The sequence below is a fragment of the Perca flavescens genome, chromosome 12 (genome assembly GCF_004354835.1).
Source record: "Perca flavescens isolate YP-PL-M2 chromosome 12, PFLA_1.0, whole genome shotgun sequence".
Lineage (NCBI taxonomy): Eukaryota > Metazoa > Chordata > Actinopteri > Perciformes > Percidae > Perca > Perca flavescens.
Window position 1 is genome coordinate 6,387,061 of NC_041342.1, and position 18,689 is coordinate 6,405,749.

The 18,689-nt window shown below is 42.8% G+C and overlaps 1 protein-coding gene across 3 annotated transcripts in view; it reads left to right on the forward strand.

The window, feature by feature from the left end:
- Positions 1 to 18,689, forward strand: part of epha4b (eph receptor A4b) — a 96,129-nt gene that overhangs the window by 26,692 nt on the left and 50,748 nt on the right. For all 3 annotated transcript variants that reach the window (XM_028592831.1, XM_028592832.1, XM_028592833.1), the window contains exon 5: positions 265 to 616. In XM_028592831.1, the coding sequence (XP_028448632.1) occupies positions 265 to 616 (352 nt within the window). The remainder of the gene's footprint in view (positions 1 to 264; positions 617 to 18,689) is intronic.

Sequence of the window (18,689 nt, forward strand, 5' to 3'; positions counted from 1 at the left end):
CCATTTTGCCACCGACTCATAGAAAATACCTCTGGGTTTGAATGTGGGTTATATTTAAACTAAGTTATCTTATCCCGTTTGCTTGCCAAATTGTCAGGATTTTGAGGACATCATTATTTCTGCCTTTCAGTCGCTGAGTTTCAGGCAGCAACATTGTACCAAAATAGAAAGTTTTTGGACAAAAAAAAAGAAATAAATAAAAAATGCTCTGATTACTCCCAGTAAAGTTACCGCCTAACACTGTGAAATGTGCTTCGTCTGCAGGTGGACGTTGGGGACCGCGTGATGAAGCTGAACACGGAGGTGCGCGACATCAGCAACCTGAGTAAAAAGGGCTTCTACCTGGCCTTCCAGGACCTCGGTGCCTGCATCGCTCTGGTCTCAGTCAGGGTCTTCTACAAGAAGTGTCCCCTCACTGTGCTTAACTTGGCCCAGTTCCCTGACACGATAACGGGCGGAGACACGGCACTGGTGGAGGTCCACGGTGTGTGTGTGAACGCCTCTGAGGAGTTTGAGGCTCCGAAGATGTACTGCAGTGCAGACGGAGGCTGGCTGGTTCCCATCGGGAGGTGTGTGTGCAAACCGGGCTTCGAGGAGAACAAGGACGTCTGCCAACGTGAGTCAGGGTCTGGATGGGGGGGATGTATTTGTAAGTTTGTGTGTATGGGAATGTGTATAAAATAAAGGATTGTCCCACTTCTGGTCACTTCACTTCTGCGGTGGTAAGGACACATTCTGGAGAGATTTTCTCAATAGAATATGTGTGTGTGTGTGTGTGATGGATAAAGATTTGTGCTGTAATGTGTAAGGTTTTAATTTATTTTTGTCATATAAAATTGGAATCGAAAAAAAAAATTGTTTCGGAACCGCTATAGAAGTCACGGTATTGTTATTGGTACCAGTATTGACATTTCTTGAAAGATACCCAGCCCTAGTGCTGTTATGTATTTGCTTTAATTCTTTTACGTTATTGCACATTTTACACCCGAGTCCCTGTTAGTGTTTAGGTCTCCTTGCACAGGTCTCATAAAGGTTGACCTTCTGAAATGAAAGAAACCCTGAGTGTCAAAGAATGACATGTTAAGATTCCGTAAGTTTACAGGGATCTTCAACAGGGGGTCCGGGACCCCTAGGTCCTCAGAGTCAATGCAGGGGTGCCTCCAAATTACTGTTAATTTTGGAAAGTTTTTTCAGAAATGAAAAAGTCTTAACATGAATCCAACATATTATTAGCAAATATAAATCCCCACTGCTTACTGGCCTAGGTGGTCACTGAGGCAATCCACAGATCCAGTTAATCCTAAGGATTCGGCTTGAATATGTGATGTGTAAATATGTGTGTGTGTTAACAGATAACAGTTACCTTTACTTAACTAAATTATGTTATCCCGTTACATGTTATACCAACAATGCCTGTGTGTGTGCGTGTGCGTGCGTGTGTGCGCAGGTGTGCGTGTAGCGTGCGCAGGTGCATTTCAGCACAGCAATGTGAATTCCGCTATGAACCTAAGGATGGAATTACAATGACTGTTTATTTACTGATGTGTGTGTCTGTGAACACAGTTATTGCAGGCAGAGAAAACGGTAAGAGTTGCTTTGAGGCATCTCACTTTTTCTTTTTCTTTTTTTGGAGTGTGTGTGTTTGTCAAAGCTGAATATCTCATTTTCCCCACTGAGTAATGGAGAGTGGTACGAGTGTGTGGGAGAAAGTGCTTATTGATGTGTGTTTGTGTTGTAGGAGAGGAAAAGGTATGCCTTAGGAAGCAGATTATTGAATCGTAAAACTCCACAGATGGCGCATGCAGTATTTGTGCGTTTTTGTGTGTGTGTGTGTGTGTGTGTGTGTGTGTGTGTTGTACATACTGTGTGTGCGTGCGTGCATTGGAGAGCGCAAGCTGTATTAGACTCACACCGTCACCTGTCCCCACGGGCTTGCTTCTTCCCCGAAAAGAAAATGGAATCATAGATATTCATCACTGCATACTTGGGAATCGGTGCACATAATGCAATTTCAGTTGTTTTGGAGAAGCAGCAGCCAAGACGCCTAGAAAACTTGGCAGTTGGGCCTTGAGACAAGTGAAAAGGAACAGAAGTTGTACTCTGCTCAGCAGAGTACAACTTTTATACTCAGCTTGCACGCTGGTAATGTGCACAGATTGTGGCAGAACTCTGGCTGCATCTCAATCATCCAAACGCCGACTGTTGAAGCTGAATCGCTGTCTTGTGAAGATGACGCGCTGTGGTTATTTGACAGGTGATCGTGTATTGAAACTTTATTTAAAGTCAGTCTGACGCAGCAAAGCGGCTGACCTCAGTGATCTTCATGACCTCATCAGTCTGCTCCCTGAGTCTTATCACTCCGGAGAGAATAAATAGAGCAAGGTAAGCACGATTAACAAGACAGCTTTAACTCAATAACAGCGCGTGTGTGTGTGTGTGTGTTAGTGCACGTGTGCTGTAGTTGTGTGTTGATGTAACGAGTCCTTTAGACAGTCTGAGGTCAGAGGTCAGGAAATATATGTGTCCCTCGCCTCGTCTATTAAGTTATGGTCAATACAGATGTGGATGCGTGTGTGTGTGTGTGTGTGTGTGTGTGTGTGTTTGTGTGTGTGTATTTGTGTGTGTGTGCATGCGTATGTGTTTGTGTGCGTGCATTTGTGTGCATGCGTGCATTTGTGTGCGTGTGTGTGTGTGTGTGTTTGTGCGTGCATGTAGGCAAAAACAGGTGTCCAGTGTGTGCAACACAGGAGGGGAAGCCAGGTTTTTTGTTTCACTTCATTTCGAGGCATATTTTGTGGCGAAGGGATTCTTCTGGAAACAATCAAATAGCATTTCCTAATAGATTTTAATTCTTTAGTGGTGAATTGAAACCTCTCCGCCGCAGGGTTGTCTGCGCCACCTACTCAGTGTTAGGAAAAGCATTTTTGTGGTATCTTGGGAAGGATTTGCATAGCAATGAAATTTCCTCCTCATACAGCAGGAGAATTTGCTGTCCCACGCATGTCAGTCCAACATATCTCATATTTGTTTGCAGCCTGTGAGATAATGTCAAATGAACACCCTGGAAACCAGCTTTCTTTTATGAAAATGACGTTGGCGCCGGTGCTATTTCGCCCGCACGTGCCTCTAATCCGTTATTGTTCCCTTCCTTTGCGGAAATTTCACTTAGCCACCTAATGTAGCTGCATGTGTAATCAGCGTGCTTTTAACAAAGACATGGGAGCACACAGAAAAAGCACAACAACCTAGTGCAACCGGGCTTTTAAAAGATACCTCTCAGCGCTCGCCGTCAGCTCCAAACAAAAGGTTCCGGGCCTGACCCAGTCTGTAGGTCTCACATAGGGAAAACACTCGACTAATGCATTTAAATCCCCCCCCTCTCTCGTTTGCCGTCACACAAAGAGAGGAAGGGCTGAGGTGAGGGAGAGAGCTGGGGAAAGGACTGGAGGGGCATCGCTGCAGATGAACAAGCCTTTTAACGGACGCCTCGAATTCCCTTTCTCTTGTTCTTTTTGTCGTTTTCGTCTTTGTTACCATTTAGCTGCTCTGATGCTCATTGTTTTCTTGTTCAAATGTTCCGTGTGACTCTTCTCTGGCCTCTCTAGCCTCCCCTTCTCGTCCCTGTGTCACACTCCTCTCTCCCTCTGGCTCCCATTATTTCTCTTTCTCTCTCTTCCTCTCTCTCTCTGTATTCCTGTCTCTCCCTCTCTCTCTCTCTCTCTCTCTCAATGTAAGGCGCTAATGGAATCATTACTAGCCTCTGTGTGTTAGACAAACACCAGACACCTCCAATTACAGCCTTTTTTTCCTCAATCTCTGGCTCTCTCCTTTCCTCTCTGCTATTTTCTAACCTTGCTCTGGTGTCTGCTTCTATAATGGGACTGTTCTCCGCCTCTCTCCCCCAACGAGCCCCCCCCCCTTGCTCCTCACCCATCCTCTCTTCCTTTTTCACCTCACTATTTTTCTTTCTGTCTCCCTCCCTCCTTCTCATCGCAGCCCTCATCTCCTCTGTCTGCACTCGTTAAACATTCATAGATCATGGGTTCATCTTTCACTTTTTCTATTTTCCCACCCCATGCTTGCTTCTTATTCCATAAAGTGAGGCACAAAGTGTGTTTAAATGTGTGTGTGTGTGTGTGTGTGTGTGTGTGTGTGTGGTTTGTTTTTATGACAAAAAAAGGATGCTGCTAACACAGAAAGTAGTAACTGACTATGAAAGAGAAGAGCATATGATTCATGGGAAATTTGGTCTAAATGTTGGTCTAAACTAGCGTGGAAATCCAGACCCAAATCCGAAAGATTAAGGGTCTGGCAATGAGTAATGAAAATGGCCCAACTCGATGGGCGGCACCAAGCATGCATTTGAAAATCTCACTGCACACAGTTGGATAACACTACAACAATACACGGGGTGATGTATCCAGAGCCCCATACGCTCAGCTACCAGCGGAGCTAACTGGGAGATAACTGTCGTCATCTGTTTAGCTCGCCTCTGGCCCGCCTATATCAGATCCACCGATGTGATTGGTGCAGCTCGGCTACAAGGGCATAGTTAATGAGCATCATTACTCAATGCCAGAGTGACTCGCTGAGCAAATTCAAATTGTGCTCTCGCGAGAACTCTGGATTTCCAGGGTAGGTCTAAACACAAACACCACAAGTGATGGAAGCTACTAGGGCTGCAACTAACCATTATTTTCATTTTCAATGAATCTGTCGATATTTTCTCGATTAATCGTTCAGTTGTTTGGTCTATAAAATGTCAGAAAACTGTGAAAAATGTCAGTGTTTCCCAAAGCCCAAGATGACGTCCTCAAAAAAAAATGTCTTGTTTTGCCCACAACTCAAAGATATTCAGTTAACCGTCACAGAGGAGTAAAGAAACTAGAAATGAGTCACATTTAGGAAGCTGGAATCAGAGAATTGAAAAAAATAGTTGATTAATCGATTCATCTTTGCAGCTGTAGAAGCAACTACACATGTTGACAGTGATTTCATACCAAGTTATAGTAATTTCATAATTATTATATATTCATATTTTGTTGTTGATCTCATTAAAAGACCAAAAGTAATGAAGCGTTAGTTCATTGCTCAATACTTTTTGATTGCTGATGCACTCAATCCAGTTCACTCTAAATCTGTGTTTCTCAACGGGGGCGGTACCGCCCCCCAGGGGGCGTTCAGAAGATGATGGGGGGCGTTGGAAGCAATATTTTGTAAAGGGGGGCGTTGAGGTGCCCTTGGGGGGGCGTTTGTTTGAAAGCTAGTTTAAACCAAAGATTCACAATAATACATGTTTACACTTAAACTACTAAAACAGTAAGTGGTCTGCAACATTAAAACCTGCCAGTTTATAGCACTGCGACTGGACGAGACGGGTATCCTAACTTTTCTGTGCTTCTGTCAGCTTTGTTTGGCGCAGCTCCGTGCTGCCTTCATGGAAACGGTACGTAAGAGCATCATCTTAAATGAGCTCTGTAGCTCCTAGTGAAGCTGCGTTCGGATAAGAAAAGAAAAAAAGCAATCGCCGCGACGTCCTGTTGTATTCTTTAACCCTTGGCTGCTGTTATTTAATTTGAATGTCAAATGGTTGCATTTCTTTTAAAAACCTGTAAATATATAATTTCTATTCACATGGCTTTTTTGATACCTGGGAAACTAATACATGTGTTGTTTTGTCATTCAATTTGATTTTTTGATTATTTTTGATAACAATAGTAACAACAATAATAGGCCTATATTAGGGCATCAATCATTAATATTCGGGGCAATTAACATACATAATATTTGATGGGGGGGGGGGCGTTAGGGACCTGGATAATGGATAGGGGGGCGCTGGCACAAAAAAGGTTGAGAACCACTGCTCTAAATAAAGGGGTTAATCTTGAAAAAAGGTCACAAATGTAGCTTCAGTTTTTTTTAAAGGTGTAGTAATGAGGTGAGGTTTTATTTTGCAGTTTCTACCTTACCTAAAGAAACTGTAATTTAATACTAATAAAAGGGGAAATAGAGACAATGTTCCGACTCAGTAGACATAGTAACAAGTCCTTTAAATGTGTTTTGAGGAAACAAAAATAACTGCTTGAATCGCAATGGCTCGAAAAATGTAAACCCAAGTGAATACTAATCGTTGACACGTTATTGTCTGGATTTATTTGTATGCTTGCCTGTAATTGACAGCCAAACAGAAAGACACATTCCACACTCATGCATATTCAGCTCACCTGCTGTGCAAAGACTTGAAGATGATGGGAAGCAATTGGAACTAACAAATTGTAAATGAATGTCATGTATATATATATATATATATAAAATATAATATATATGTACCAAATTACAGTCTTTTCAAAGGTACCTTCCTTGGACATGTCATTACATACCAATTTGTTTCAAGAAAAATAAAATAAAAGTTAACACTATAGTTTTTAGCAAACAGGAGAGCATTTGTGTGGGACTATTTTTAGCAGCGGATCAATACACATTTAGTGCTCCTGTGAGCAGCAGGACTTTGTACTGTATGTGTGAGCGACTCAAAACTGGGCCCATGTTTATTGTAATGGGGGCAAAATGGCCACCGGTGCAGGGGTGGGACTCACTAATGTGTTTCTGATGAAAAACAACGGAGCTCTATAACACAAGAGCAATTCGCATAATCAGACGTTTGGTACGCAGACAATACTTAGTTAGTAGGATCTATAAATTTTTGGTGTTGGTCTTTATGGGTTTTGTTGACGGAAAGAAAAATATGGAATATCAGCAGCCCTGTCCTTTTACGTTTAACATCGCAACTTAAATACATATTTGTGTTTCCTTTGCGCTTTTGGTGCTGCGTCATTCATTCACCTCTTTGGGTTTCTAAGCACGGTGGTCTGCACTAAACACACTGCTGCTCTGCTGGGCTCTGCTGCTCAATCACATGAAATCATGCTCATCGGCTCCCTCACCACTGGAGTTACACAATCTCTCTCTCTCTCTCGCTCTTATTCAAACACATACCCTCTCTCTCTCTCTCTCTCCCTGCCTCATACATTTGCTCCCCCTCGTCAGCTCTCCTCCATCTCTCTCTACCCCATGCCGAGGCCTCTGTCAGTGCAGCGCAAGTCCCCCCTCCCCGCCTCCTTCGCTCTCTTGCTTTTCTTTGCTCTCTGTATCTTTGTCTCTTGTGCATTCTGTTTCGCTTCTCCCTCCCTGTTTCCGTCTGCCGCTGTTTCCTCTACTCCTCTTCCATTTCCACCTTGTACTCCCTTGCCCTCCCCTGCTGTCTCACAGCTGGTAGGGAATGTAGTGAATTATCCTCTCCTACTTTAAGCTCTAGAGGTTCATGCTGAAGGGCAGGAGTGTGTATGGGTGTGCAGCTGTGTTTGTGTGTGTGTGTGTGTGTGTCCTGTCCTTCTCTGTGTGTCTGACAGCACCAATTACTGCCTCAGATGCCTGAGAGATGGAGGAGACGGAGTGGAGAAGGACAGACACCTGTCACCTCGACACAAGTTCTCTTGCTCTCATCGCCTCTCTCTCTCTCTCTCTCTTTCTCAGCGGGCAAAAGTAATATAGGTCAGCAAGACATGTCTGTCCGTCTGTCCGTCGGCTACCTGTCTAATGGTCTCCTTCTCCCCATTTCTTCCTATTTCGTTTGTCTGTTTGATGCAGTTTCAACTCGTAGTTTACAAGAGGAACTTTTCAAAGTCACACCAAACTCGTCATACTGATTCCACTTAGCTCCTCCGGCTGTTCTTCTCACTTCTCAAATTGGACTGAAACCAAAGTGGAAAATCAATGAGGAACAAGTCCAATGTGTGACCGAACCAGTGTGAATGGTCTTGCCAACATTCATTTGGAACGATGTGGGTGCAGACACAATGGGTTACTGGACTGCTACATGAATAATATGTTAAAGAAGTGCAATGCACTTTTTCACTCTTTCTGAGAACAGAAGATCAATATGAATCTTATGTCTATGTGTTAAAGGAATAGTTCAACATTTTGCAAAGTACCTTTTTACAATTTTCCGCATTATTTACAGTGTCAATTTGACCTTTTGACTCAAGAATCAATGACAATTCTATACTATATTCTAAACTATTTTATTTGTACCCATTATGATTATCATCCATTAAATAGATGATAATGAACACCTGCTATAAAATAGAAGACAGGGTGGGACAGAGTTAGTTTGCTTTAGCGAGCATGTACTGTAAAATGTGTGCAGAATGTCTTACCCACTGCTAGTACCAGCTCTACTCTACTCTACTCAACTGCGGTGCCCCGTCCTCCATTTTCCATTGCAGATTTAGTACCGCCTCATGCGTGAGGCGAGCGTGGCTGGTTGTCATAGCAACGCCGCAGGAAACTGCCGTGACCTAAGGCGACACACACACAGAACGTCGAAGGTGTGTCGTTTTGGATTCTCGGCATGTGGCTGTTTGCCACAGCCAGAAGACAAATGTTGTTAAAAAAGAAGCTGGAGGCAGCAAAAAAAAAAAAAAAAACACCGCTGGCTAAACTATTTAAAAATGGCGGGTTTGTTCAGGACGCCCCCGTCTGTCGCTAGCAATGATGACGCAGTGATTAGTGACGATTCTCTCTGACCAATCAGTGGTCGGCAGGTTTTCACGTCACCTTTTGGTATCGCCTCAGTTCGCTTGGAACCTCGATAGAAATAAAAATGACCTGTTGGCAGGTACCAGGGACTTAATATCATAATGGAAAACCAAAAAAGGCGAGTCGAGTCGAGGTGAATCGAGCAGGTACCATGTAATGGAAAAATGGCATTAAACTCTAACCAGTGGTGGAAGAAGTTTTCAGATCCTTTACATAAGTAATTAGAGAATTAAACAAAAGCAGTATCGAAAAGAAAGGTCTTCATCCTTGATTTAAAAGAACAGAGCGTAGGTGCCGATCTATAGTTTACCGGAAGTTTGTTCCAGATACGTGGTGCACAGAAACTGAACGCTGCTTCCCCCTATAGAGAGAGCTAGAAAACCTTAAAGCCAGGAAAACCTCACACTGCTTTAGCTCATACACACTCCAAACCCCATTTGACCACAGCCATGACATCATAACGCTTGGGAGGGATATAAGTCCTGTTCTATGTCATTTTCAAGAGGAGAAAAATATTTTTGGAAAAACTTTGCTCAACCTGTGGGGGGAGAATAGGACTTTCTGTCTGCCCAGTGACGATCAAAGGCGTGCTGCTCAGCCGCTGAGTCGATCAGACCTGCCTCCGACCACAGCGCAGCGGGAAAGGACTTCCAGTTAAAGCCTTTGCTTGTTTGTTTTCTGCGAGACAACTTGACATTCTGTACACATAAGTGAAAGTTATATGATACATGTTGTAATATGCACTCAAATGCATATAATGAAAGAAAGACTATGACCACGCGCACACACACACACACACACACACACACACACACACACACACACACACACACACACACACACACATAAACACAATAGACGTTTACATTTTATATCTCATAAGAGGATTGCAGCCTCTGTTCATAATGAAAGGTTTAAGCAGGGAGCAGATGTAGGAAAAGGCTAATCTTTGCACCTGTGAAAGCGATTTAGCTCACTTACAGAGGCCTGTGTGTGTGTGTGTGTGTGTGTGTGTGTGTGTGTGTGTGTGTGTGTGTGTAGGTGTGTGTTGAAAGCTCAGTAGGGAACCTGGCTTTATTGCCTCTCGAACACAGAGCTTGATCTCTGCCTCTATCCTTACAGCAGAAGTGTGTGTGCGTTAGAATATACTGTATGTGTGTGTGTGTGTGTGTGTGTGTGTGTGTGTGTCTGTGTCATGTGGACAGTACAAGCTGGAAAGTGAGCATTTTTATGTAGATCACATACAGACTTTGGAAGGTCAAGCGCTCCCTCCTGCATGTAGTATGTTCACACACACACACACACACACACACACACACACACACACACACACACACACACACACACACACACACACACACACACACACACACACACACACACACACATTTCTTTGCTCTTCTCGTGGTGGCAGCTCAGGGAGCTTGAGAGCAAGAATCTGTGGGTAGGAAGGGAGTGGGCAGCTAACAGAAGGATTTAGACAGCAAGTCAAGAGATTTTTGTATGTATACGATCCACATAGTGCATGTGTGTATGTTTGTGTGTGTGTGTGTGTGTGTGTGTGTGTGTGTGTGTGTGTGTGTATGTACACTGCTGCAGGCATGAGGGCATTAAGCTGTTGACGTGTCAGGCAGCAGGGTGTTATTACTGTTATTATAAGGACAAACAGATATATGGATCTAATAAAGGCCATTTATTAGTTCTTCTACCCGTCTGTGGGAGTGTGTGTCTTTCCGCTGCTCGTCCCTCCGTCTGATTGAACTTTTCCTTTCTTTTGATAATGACAGCCACCTTTTACTTCATTACGCCTTTATCTCGTCCCTCCTAAACCCCATCCCTTTGCCCCTCTCCCTCTTTCCCATCTCCTCGCTTTTGTGTTTGAATAAATGACACACAAAATCACAAAGGCTTAGGCGCTCGCTATATCCTCTACACACCATAGTCCCCGTCTACATACCCACACAGCACTGACCCAGATAATGCCTCTTCACACAGGCCCCCCTCCCCCCAGCACAGCTCCTCTTTCGCCATGGCGGATCACTCGGCAGTTGCCAAAAGCCACCTTTGCACCAAGACGGCGTTTGCGCCGCTTTAGCGTTAGCCACAACGAAACCCCGAGGACAATCAAGGTGGCTTTTGGGAGACATGACCTCGTAAAGCTCAGCTGAGTCTGGTGCAGTGGGTTGAGCTGTGTGAACAAACCCTTAGAGAAAAGGAGAAAAAGCAGGCCAAGGACTGAGAAACTGTTAACGCATGTTTCAACTCCTCGCGTCCTTATATAGCACTATTCCCTAAAGACGGAGGCAGAGAGAGAGAGAGAGAGAGAGAGAGAGAGAGAGAGGTGGTGTAGGATGTCTCCTTTGGGTCCAGTTGCCATTAATTGGACGTATTCCATAAGCTGTTGAGTTCCAGTTAGGGATAAACATGTGCACGCTCGTGGGAAAGTTCATAACTTTCACATTTCTATAGCGTTGAATCAGTGTTTGAGTTTGCTCCACTTGAGATCTAAAGGTTTCGGGAAAGGTGCATGTGTGTGTGTGTGCTCCCTTAAGCAGAGGAGGCGTGCAGGCAGCCAGCGGGTCTGCTGAACAGGAAACACAGGAACAGGAAGACAGCCATTGACCCCCCTTCCCCTTATCCCCTCCCTCCTCTCTCTTTCTAGTTCATGGATGGCTTCCAGATGTACGATCGGGCCTGTCGGGCTGATTGGGCCGGCGCGGCACAGGCGTTCTTGCTCAGCTCCAAACTCGGCGTACAGATGTAGCCGCGGTCAGAGTCCAATTTGTTGCTGCTTTCGTATGCAGTACAGCTGCGTTATTGTTCTACAGCCAAGAGGAACCATTCAGAACATTTCAATAGACTTTTTTAGCTCCAGTGTCAGCCAGAACAAAGAGCGGATACACAGGACCCGATGAGGGATGTGACAGATTGTGTTTCATTTTTAAATATGGCCATTTAGACCAGCTGCTGCAGTGTGCTGCAGGCTTGAACTGACACCTTGTATAAATACACCTGCATGCTAGATATGTTTACTGGTAATGATTTGTAAACAGGGACTGTTAATAGCTAATTAGGCCTACTTTCAATGGTGCCAATTTGCCTATGTCATGCAGTTGTCCCGATTGTCTGAAAGGGGGAGGGGGGGGAGGGGGGGGGGGGAGGAGGGGCACTGTGGCAGACTTTAAAAAAAAACTCCTGCTCCAAAACATTACTTGTTTACAAATTCTACCCATGGATTTGTGATGAGGTTATAATGCTTTATTAGTGGAGAACACTAGGATAGCTTCTTCTAAATAAGAATTTACAAAATGGTGCAGAAAGAAAAAGGAAATTAAGTCACATTTAACACCCCTCATGCAAACATATAGCCTCAGTTTTGATCATTTTTAAAATTGAGCTGAAAATAAATGAGTAGCATAAATCATAAAGTTACACTATTAAGTTTTCCTCTCTCTCCAACTGCTTCAGCCGGCGCTGCGTTGAAAGGGAATTACCGGGGTCTGTGAGTGTCAGTATTTTTCAAGGCTGCTTCATAAACCAGATCTGCCTATTGTGACCTAATTGTTTGGTCGATATTTGTCAGATAAGAAGCTCCTGCAGTCCTGAACTGTGCAGGTTTTATTAGGGAGAGCACAAAACTGACAAGCTGGAGCAGTTTCCCCGAGAGGGGGACTCTTTTGTATGTGACACCCTTGACGTTCTTTCTTTTTTATTCATGGACTACTTCATTAGTAACAAGGTAGAAGATGGCACTTGGGGACACGCATACATACTGTACTGTGTATACATTCATTTATCAGAGATGTATGCTCAGAAATATATACACACTCACAAACCACGAGGCAGCAGTCTAAAGTGTTCTCTTTCTGGGCATTTCCTGTGCTTTTGTGTTATTTTGTGTTTGTACCTTGTCTTTTTATAAACCACCGACTATGAAGTCTCTGTGATCTTCTCGGGGGAATGGTAATAAAACATACGAGTGCAGATTTTCCTGCTATCGTCAACTTGCTGTGAGTTTGGCTGATGCAGCCAACCAGTGCCCTCCCACACATTCAAGATAGACAGAATATGGCCTGGCCTCCCACTTGACAGGTACATCTGTGTGTGTGTGTGTGTGTGTGTGTGTGTGTGTGTGTGTGTGTGTGTGCGTGTGCGCGCGTGTGTGCGTGTGTGTGTCTGACTGAAACAACAAGAAAGGCACAGGGCTCTCCTTTTCCTCCTCCGCCTGAGAGAATGAATTATTGAGAGTGATGAACTGAAAATAACGTGGGTGAGGAAAGGAGTTGCACAGCTCCTCCTACACACACTCAGCCGGTCACGGGGCCGGCCTATACGGGCACGTTTACTGCCGTGGTGTGTGTGTGTGTGTGTGTGTGTGTGTGTGTGTGTGAGTGTATCTGGGGAGATAAGATGTGTGTTTGTGTGTGTTTGTAGCGTGTTAAAGCTCTGTAGGTTGGATTTTTATGGAAGATGTTTAAGCTACGTGTGCCTGGGGAGAGAGGATGTGTGTGGTTATAGTAAAGGTTTAAATCTGTGTATGGAGACTCAGCTTTGTGTGTGTGTGTGTGTGTGTGTATCTGTGTTTACTGGTCTGCCTGGCTATGTTTAAAAGGGAAATGTGATTTTTCTTTTTTTTTTATCTTGATAGCAAAACTGACAGACAGAAGAATAAGTTATTCAGACTGTGAACCAAACTCCCAACAGGCTCCTTCTATAGACCTGTCATGCTCTCCCTCTCTTCTTCTTCTCCTCTCTCTGTCCCTCGCCCATGACCCCATTCACACAGAAACACACATGCACCTGGTATCTATTTAATCTGTTTTTACACTGCAGGATAATCAGCCCGGCTCAAAATTAGTGAGCCATCAGCTTGGGTTACCACTAGAAAAGAGAGAGTATGTGTGTGTGTGTGTTTGCTTTAATTGCACTGAAATAGAGCTCATTCTCTTTCCCTCAGACTTTACTTTTGAATGGGGTATATCTGTGTGTGTGTGTGTGTGTGTGTGTGTGTGTGTGTGTGTGTGTGTGTGTGTGTGTGTGTGTGTGTGTGCCTGTCAGCGAGAGAGTAAATATTTGCGCAGGAGCTCTGGAGAAGGTCAGGGTCAAGGTATGACAGACAGCCCACTGGGAAATAAGACACACATACAAAAGGCAGAATCACACACACACACACACACACACACACACACACACACACACACACACACACACACACAGAATAAAGTAGAGATGGACAGAAAGGGAACGAGAAGACAGAGACAGAAAAATAGAAATAGACAGACAGGAGGGCAAACAAGGAGAAAGATGGAGGGAGAGAAAAACAGAGAGAGAAATTGATAAAAAACAGTGACGGACTAGAAGGAGGAAGAGGGAGAGCTTCATCCCATAGTTCCTCTTGGCCGCTCTCAGTAATTGGCTGGTATCCAGAGGACAGAGAGTAGATCAGAAAGAAGCCTGAGTGTACTCATGTGCTTCATGTACTGGACATCACAAACCATTTTGTGTGTCTGTGTGTGTGTGTGTGTGGGGAGGGGGGGGGGGGGGGCAAGAGGCTGTAAGAGGCTATAAACACAGGAAGGGTCTGTCCTGAGGTGTCAATCATGGAGGTCTATGTCTTCTGTCTGGACACGGCTCATATCTCATGTCCGCTCTGTCTCGTCTTTCCATAACAACAAGTCTTGCAGGCAAAAGTAATTGCTGCTGCACCGTACTGGATTTGCTTGAGGAATACATCATAGTTTCCAGGACATCTCATGTGATGGCGCTCGTTGTGAAGACTCTCTATAGTCCTACTCGTACTCTACCAGACCATTTCCAGACACACACACACACACACACACACACACACACACACACACACACACACACACACACACACACACACTATATACATAATATACTTATTTAAAGTTACTATTAAAGCACAGTTATTGAAATTCTTTTGATTAGATATATAATTTGTGGGACAATTTTCTTTTAGCCAATTCAAAAAGCATCTAAGTCCACACATACCAATACATTTGTAAATAAATGTATTCACTAATAATTAGTCTGAAAGGCTATTTTAATGCCTGTTCTATTGCCCAATGGATTTTCCTTCAGGACAAACAAAATACTTAAATTACACATTTTAATGACGTCATTTACTGTATTCGTGCAGTTAAATGCCAGCGAATGCCTCTCTGTTCTTCAGGCACCAGTATGAGCCATAGCTTTCTTACCTGATATACATGCCTTTTAGAGCCTTGCCCTTCCTGTCAGTGACACAGTTTAGGTACAATATGTAACATTCCTGCATTAAAATGTCTAAAAATGACTATACCTATGTTATATATTTTATTGAGTTGTGTACTTACACTATCCTAAATGTTTCCAACAATGTTCACACCCAGAGAAATCTGTTATTTTATTTTAACCCTCCTGTTGTCCTATAATAACGTGGATGGATCCGTTCTTCACAAGTGAAATAAATCAGTTCATTAGCCTACTTTTATTGAATTTGGGTGTTTGATTCAATTTTATAGCATTTAAAAAAAAATGACCAAGAAAGTTAAAAAAAGTGAGAAAAATGTCAGAAAATGCTATTAAAATGCAGCAAGAAAAAAAAAATCGCCGAAATCATTTTAAAAAATTGTCGAAAAAAAAGAAGTTTTAATTAAAAAATTTTACCCAGAAAAAAACTAAAAGTTGAATGGTCGACGGGAAGACAACAGAAGGGTTAATGACACGGGACGTTTCTTTTAGTCCCCTGTCAGTGGCGTCATATAACCTTTGACCCCTCTAGTTACTCTAACTTCTGTCATAACACGAGCACCCAGATGATACGTTCGAGAGTTATCGTAAATCATACAATGTCACAGAAAAAGAAAATACTCAGTAACCGTAATACTGCTTGCTTTCTGCCACAAAGCATCATTTTGTCATTGATTACATGCCACTTACAACACACTAATACAGCAGAGATCTTATTTATTGATACTTTTAAATATCGATTGATCCAGCTGAATGTACTACGTTGACAGGTAACTTTAGCGTTAGCTCATGCTAATGCTCGGTGGGGAAAATTAACGTTATAATGTTACAACATCGTTCAACACGTTCACTCAATTACGTATAATTGTTTTGATCAAGGTAAAGTTAACGTTAAACAGCACTGGGCTAACCCACACACGTTAGCGTTATCATGCCCGTACAGTATTTTATACTGTAGTTGTTCAAAATAACTGTCTGAAAAATGGCAACACATTTTCATCAAGCTTTTGTAAAAAGTTCTTACTTGTCTTTTAGAACAATGAAAAAAAAAAAAAAAAACACTGTAAAGGGCATTGAAATGTTGTAATGCAGCTGAGTATTATTGTTTATGCAGAGTAAACGATATGAGGTAATTAAAGATTAATAAGTAGTTATGATGATGATGCTTCTTCTTCAGATTGGAAAGAAAGAAAGAAACACCAAGAGAGCTGATGTAATGTCAAAACAGGCAAACCGGCTTGCTCAGGAATCGCGTTGTGTGTGTCAATGGATTAGTAGTTATGGTGAATATTATAGTGTTAAATGATGTCATGAACTCCCGATGAGGGCTTAGAGGTTCACAGCAAGGGAATGAACTCTGATGCTGCCATCGCTATTGTGCACACACATCATTACTACAACTGCGCTGTAGTTTGCTCTGCTCTCTATTTCACAAACAGACACACACATATTACTTCCACTTATCGGCGAGGGAAAGCGCTGACTGCACAAACACACTCTCAGTTGCTGAAATCGCGTGTCGTCTTATTCAGCAGCTTTTAAAAGAAAGTCCCATTAGGTGTGTGTGGATTCTTTGCCTCCGAAATGTATGTTTTTTTTCACATACATACTGAATGTATGTGCTACGCAACGATACAAAGTCGTGGTTTTCTTACTTTTGTTAAAGTTTGTTCAGCATGGAAACATGTCAATTTCAATTACACGGGAATGTACAGATGAGCACAAAACACACACAAACACGTACAGATGCGACCCCGGTGGCCATAAAGGACGTCAGTTTCAATCTCGTCAGATTTCCTCGCTGATGCTTGATGTATCAATTTTTAAGTAGCCGGCCTCAACTAACGCCTGGGTAGCCTACACACACACACACACACACACACACACACACACACACACGCACACACAGAGGCTGCTCTGTGCTCCAGGAGCTGTGGCACTCGAGGGGTATAGAAGAGTTCCATCTTGAAAGCCTGTTGCCATGGTGACCATTATGGTTCTCATCTCCTGTGGGCCAGCAAGCTTTACACTGGCCCACGGGAGATGAGCCGCCGACCATGAATCCCTCTCGGAAGAACACACACATGCACCCATTCTCTTGACCTCCCACCCCCCCCAGGTTTCTCCTCTGTCTGCCCTTTATGGTAAAGTCGGTGGGGAGCCAATGTTTGACTTAACCCCAGTACATTTAAGGGGGAAGTGGAGGAAAGGCAGAGGAAGTGTTTGTTTCAGAAAGGTGCAGCTGACAGACGCACACAGTGGCCTGGTTGAATGGGATCACAACGCAATGGCTTTTACCACATCCCATATTGGGTTTGTGTTTACGGTACAGTCAGCATGCTTCTGTCATTCACACAAGCAACGCCGCAACTTTTTTTTGTTGTTGTTTTTTTTTTTTGCTTGATGTAACCATTCACTCTGATGCCATCATCGTCACAGCATCACAGTAACTAGAGCATAACATTTTGGTCAGTATGGTACTTTCTATCTTTAATGCCAGTGTTTAAACACTCAGCTCCATAAAGCGTTACTTATACATGACCCCTCGCTGTAACAGTATCATTTAAATCAAGTGTGTGTGTGTGTGTGTGTGTGTGTGTGTGTGTGTGTGTGTGTGTGTGTGTGTGTGTGTGTGTGTGTGTGTGTGAGTGTGTGTCCCAGTGCGGTTCATTTTGGCTTTCTTCTCTGTGAGGGATTATTCTAATATGTAGATCACATTAATTTCATGCTATAGGCTAACATTTGGACTGTGAGAAATGAGGGGAAAGTGACAAGTGAGTGAGAACACAAGTGCACATGAATTTGTTTACATTTTTTTTTTTTTTTTTATTATAAATTATTTAAATTTATCAAGTAAAAAGATCAAACATTCACAGGTTCCACCGTTTCAGCTTCTGAAATGTGAAAATTTGCTGCTCAGCTTTTGCACGAATTTTTATTTCTCAAATAAAACGCAGTATTGACCGATTTTTCTTTTTCTTTTCACTTATGGGCAGCTGGGGATTCTGTCAAATATTTACTTTCATTTGACCTCTGGTTTGCTCTCCACTGACCCCTGAGGCAAATATTTGTCTATTTAGCTGCTAAATGCTCCATTGTGTTTAGCAGCTAGCCGCTAACTGTGTCTGTCTGCTGTTTATAAGCAACCTGTTTTATTAATAATTCTTAATTTATTCCAGCACCATTTGAATATTTACATTGCCCTATTGTCTTACTGTTCACAGTCCTCATAGAGCTGTTTGTTTAAATGTGTGTGTGTATGTATGTGTTAGGGCTGTTCCCTCTTAGTCGATTAGTCGACTAATCGGTCGTTTTGGTCTTAGTCAACTTAGATTTCTTTAGTTGATTAGTCATGTTTTATACTTTTTTCATGCTGAATGACTTATTTCCAAGAAACGTACAAACACCTCTCTGGTAAACAATAGAATTAAAGTGTTGCTTTTGCATGACTCTTTGCGGAGAATCTCAGATTTCCAGATCTGTCGATAAAATCAACTAATCGATTAGTCGATACAATTGAATGAGTGTTAGTCGACTAAGAATTTCTTTAATCGAGCACAGCCCTAGTATGTGTATGCTTATGCAACTTATATCTGCACATAATACTCAAAAAGTTTATGTTTACGTTGTTCAGCTTTGTTGTCCTTGTTTTTAGCCATATGTCTATTTCTGTGTAAGTACTTTGACGGCACCAAAAAGCTAAAGTCAAATTCCATGTACTGTATGTGTTCACTTAATTAACCATTAAAACTGATTCTGATTCTAAATTTGGTGCTGGGCAGGTAGCATACAGTCGCTTTTATCATAACTTTTAAAGTTTTGAACAGCTTCCTGCTGCA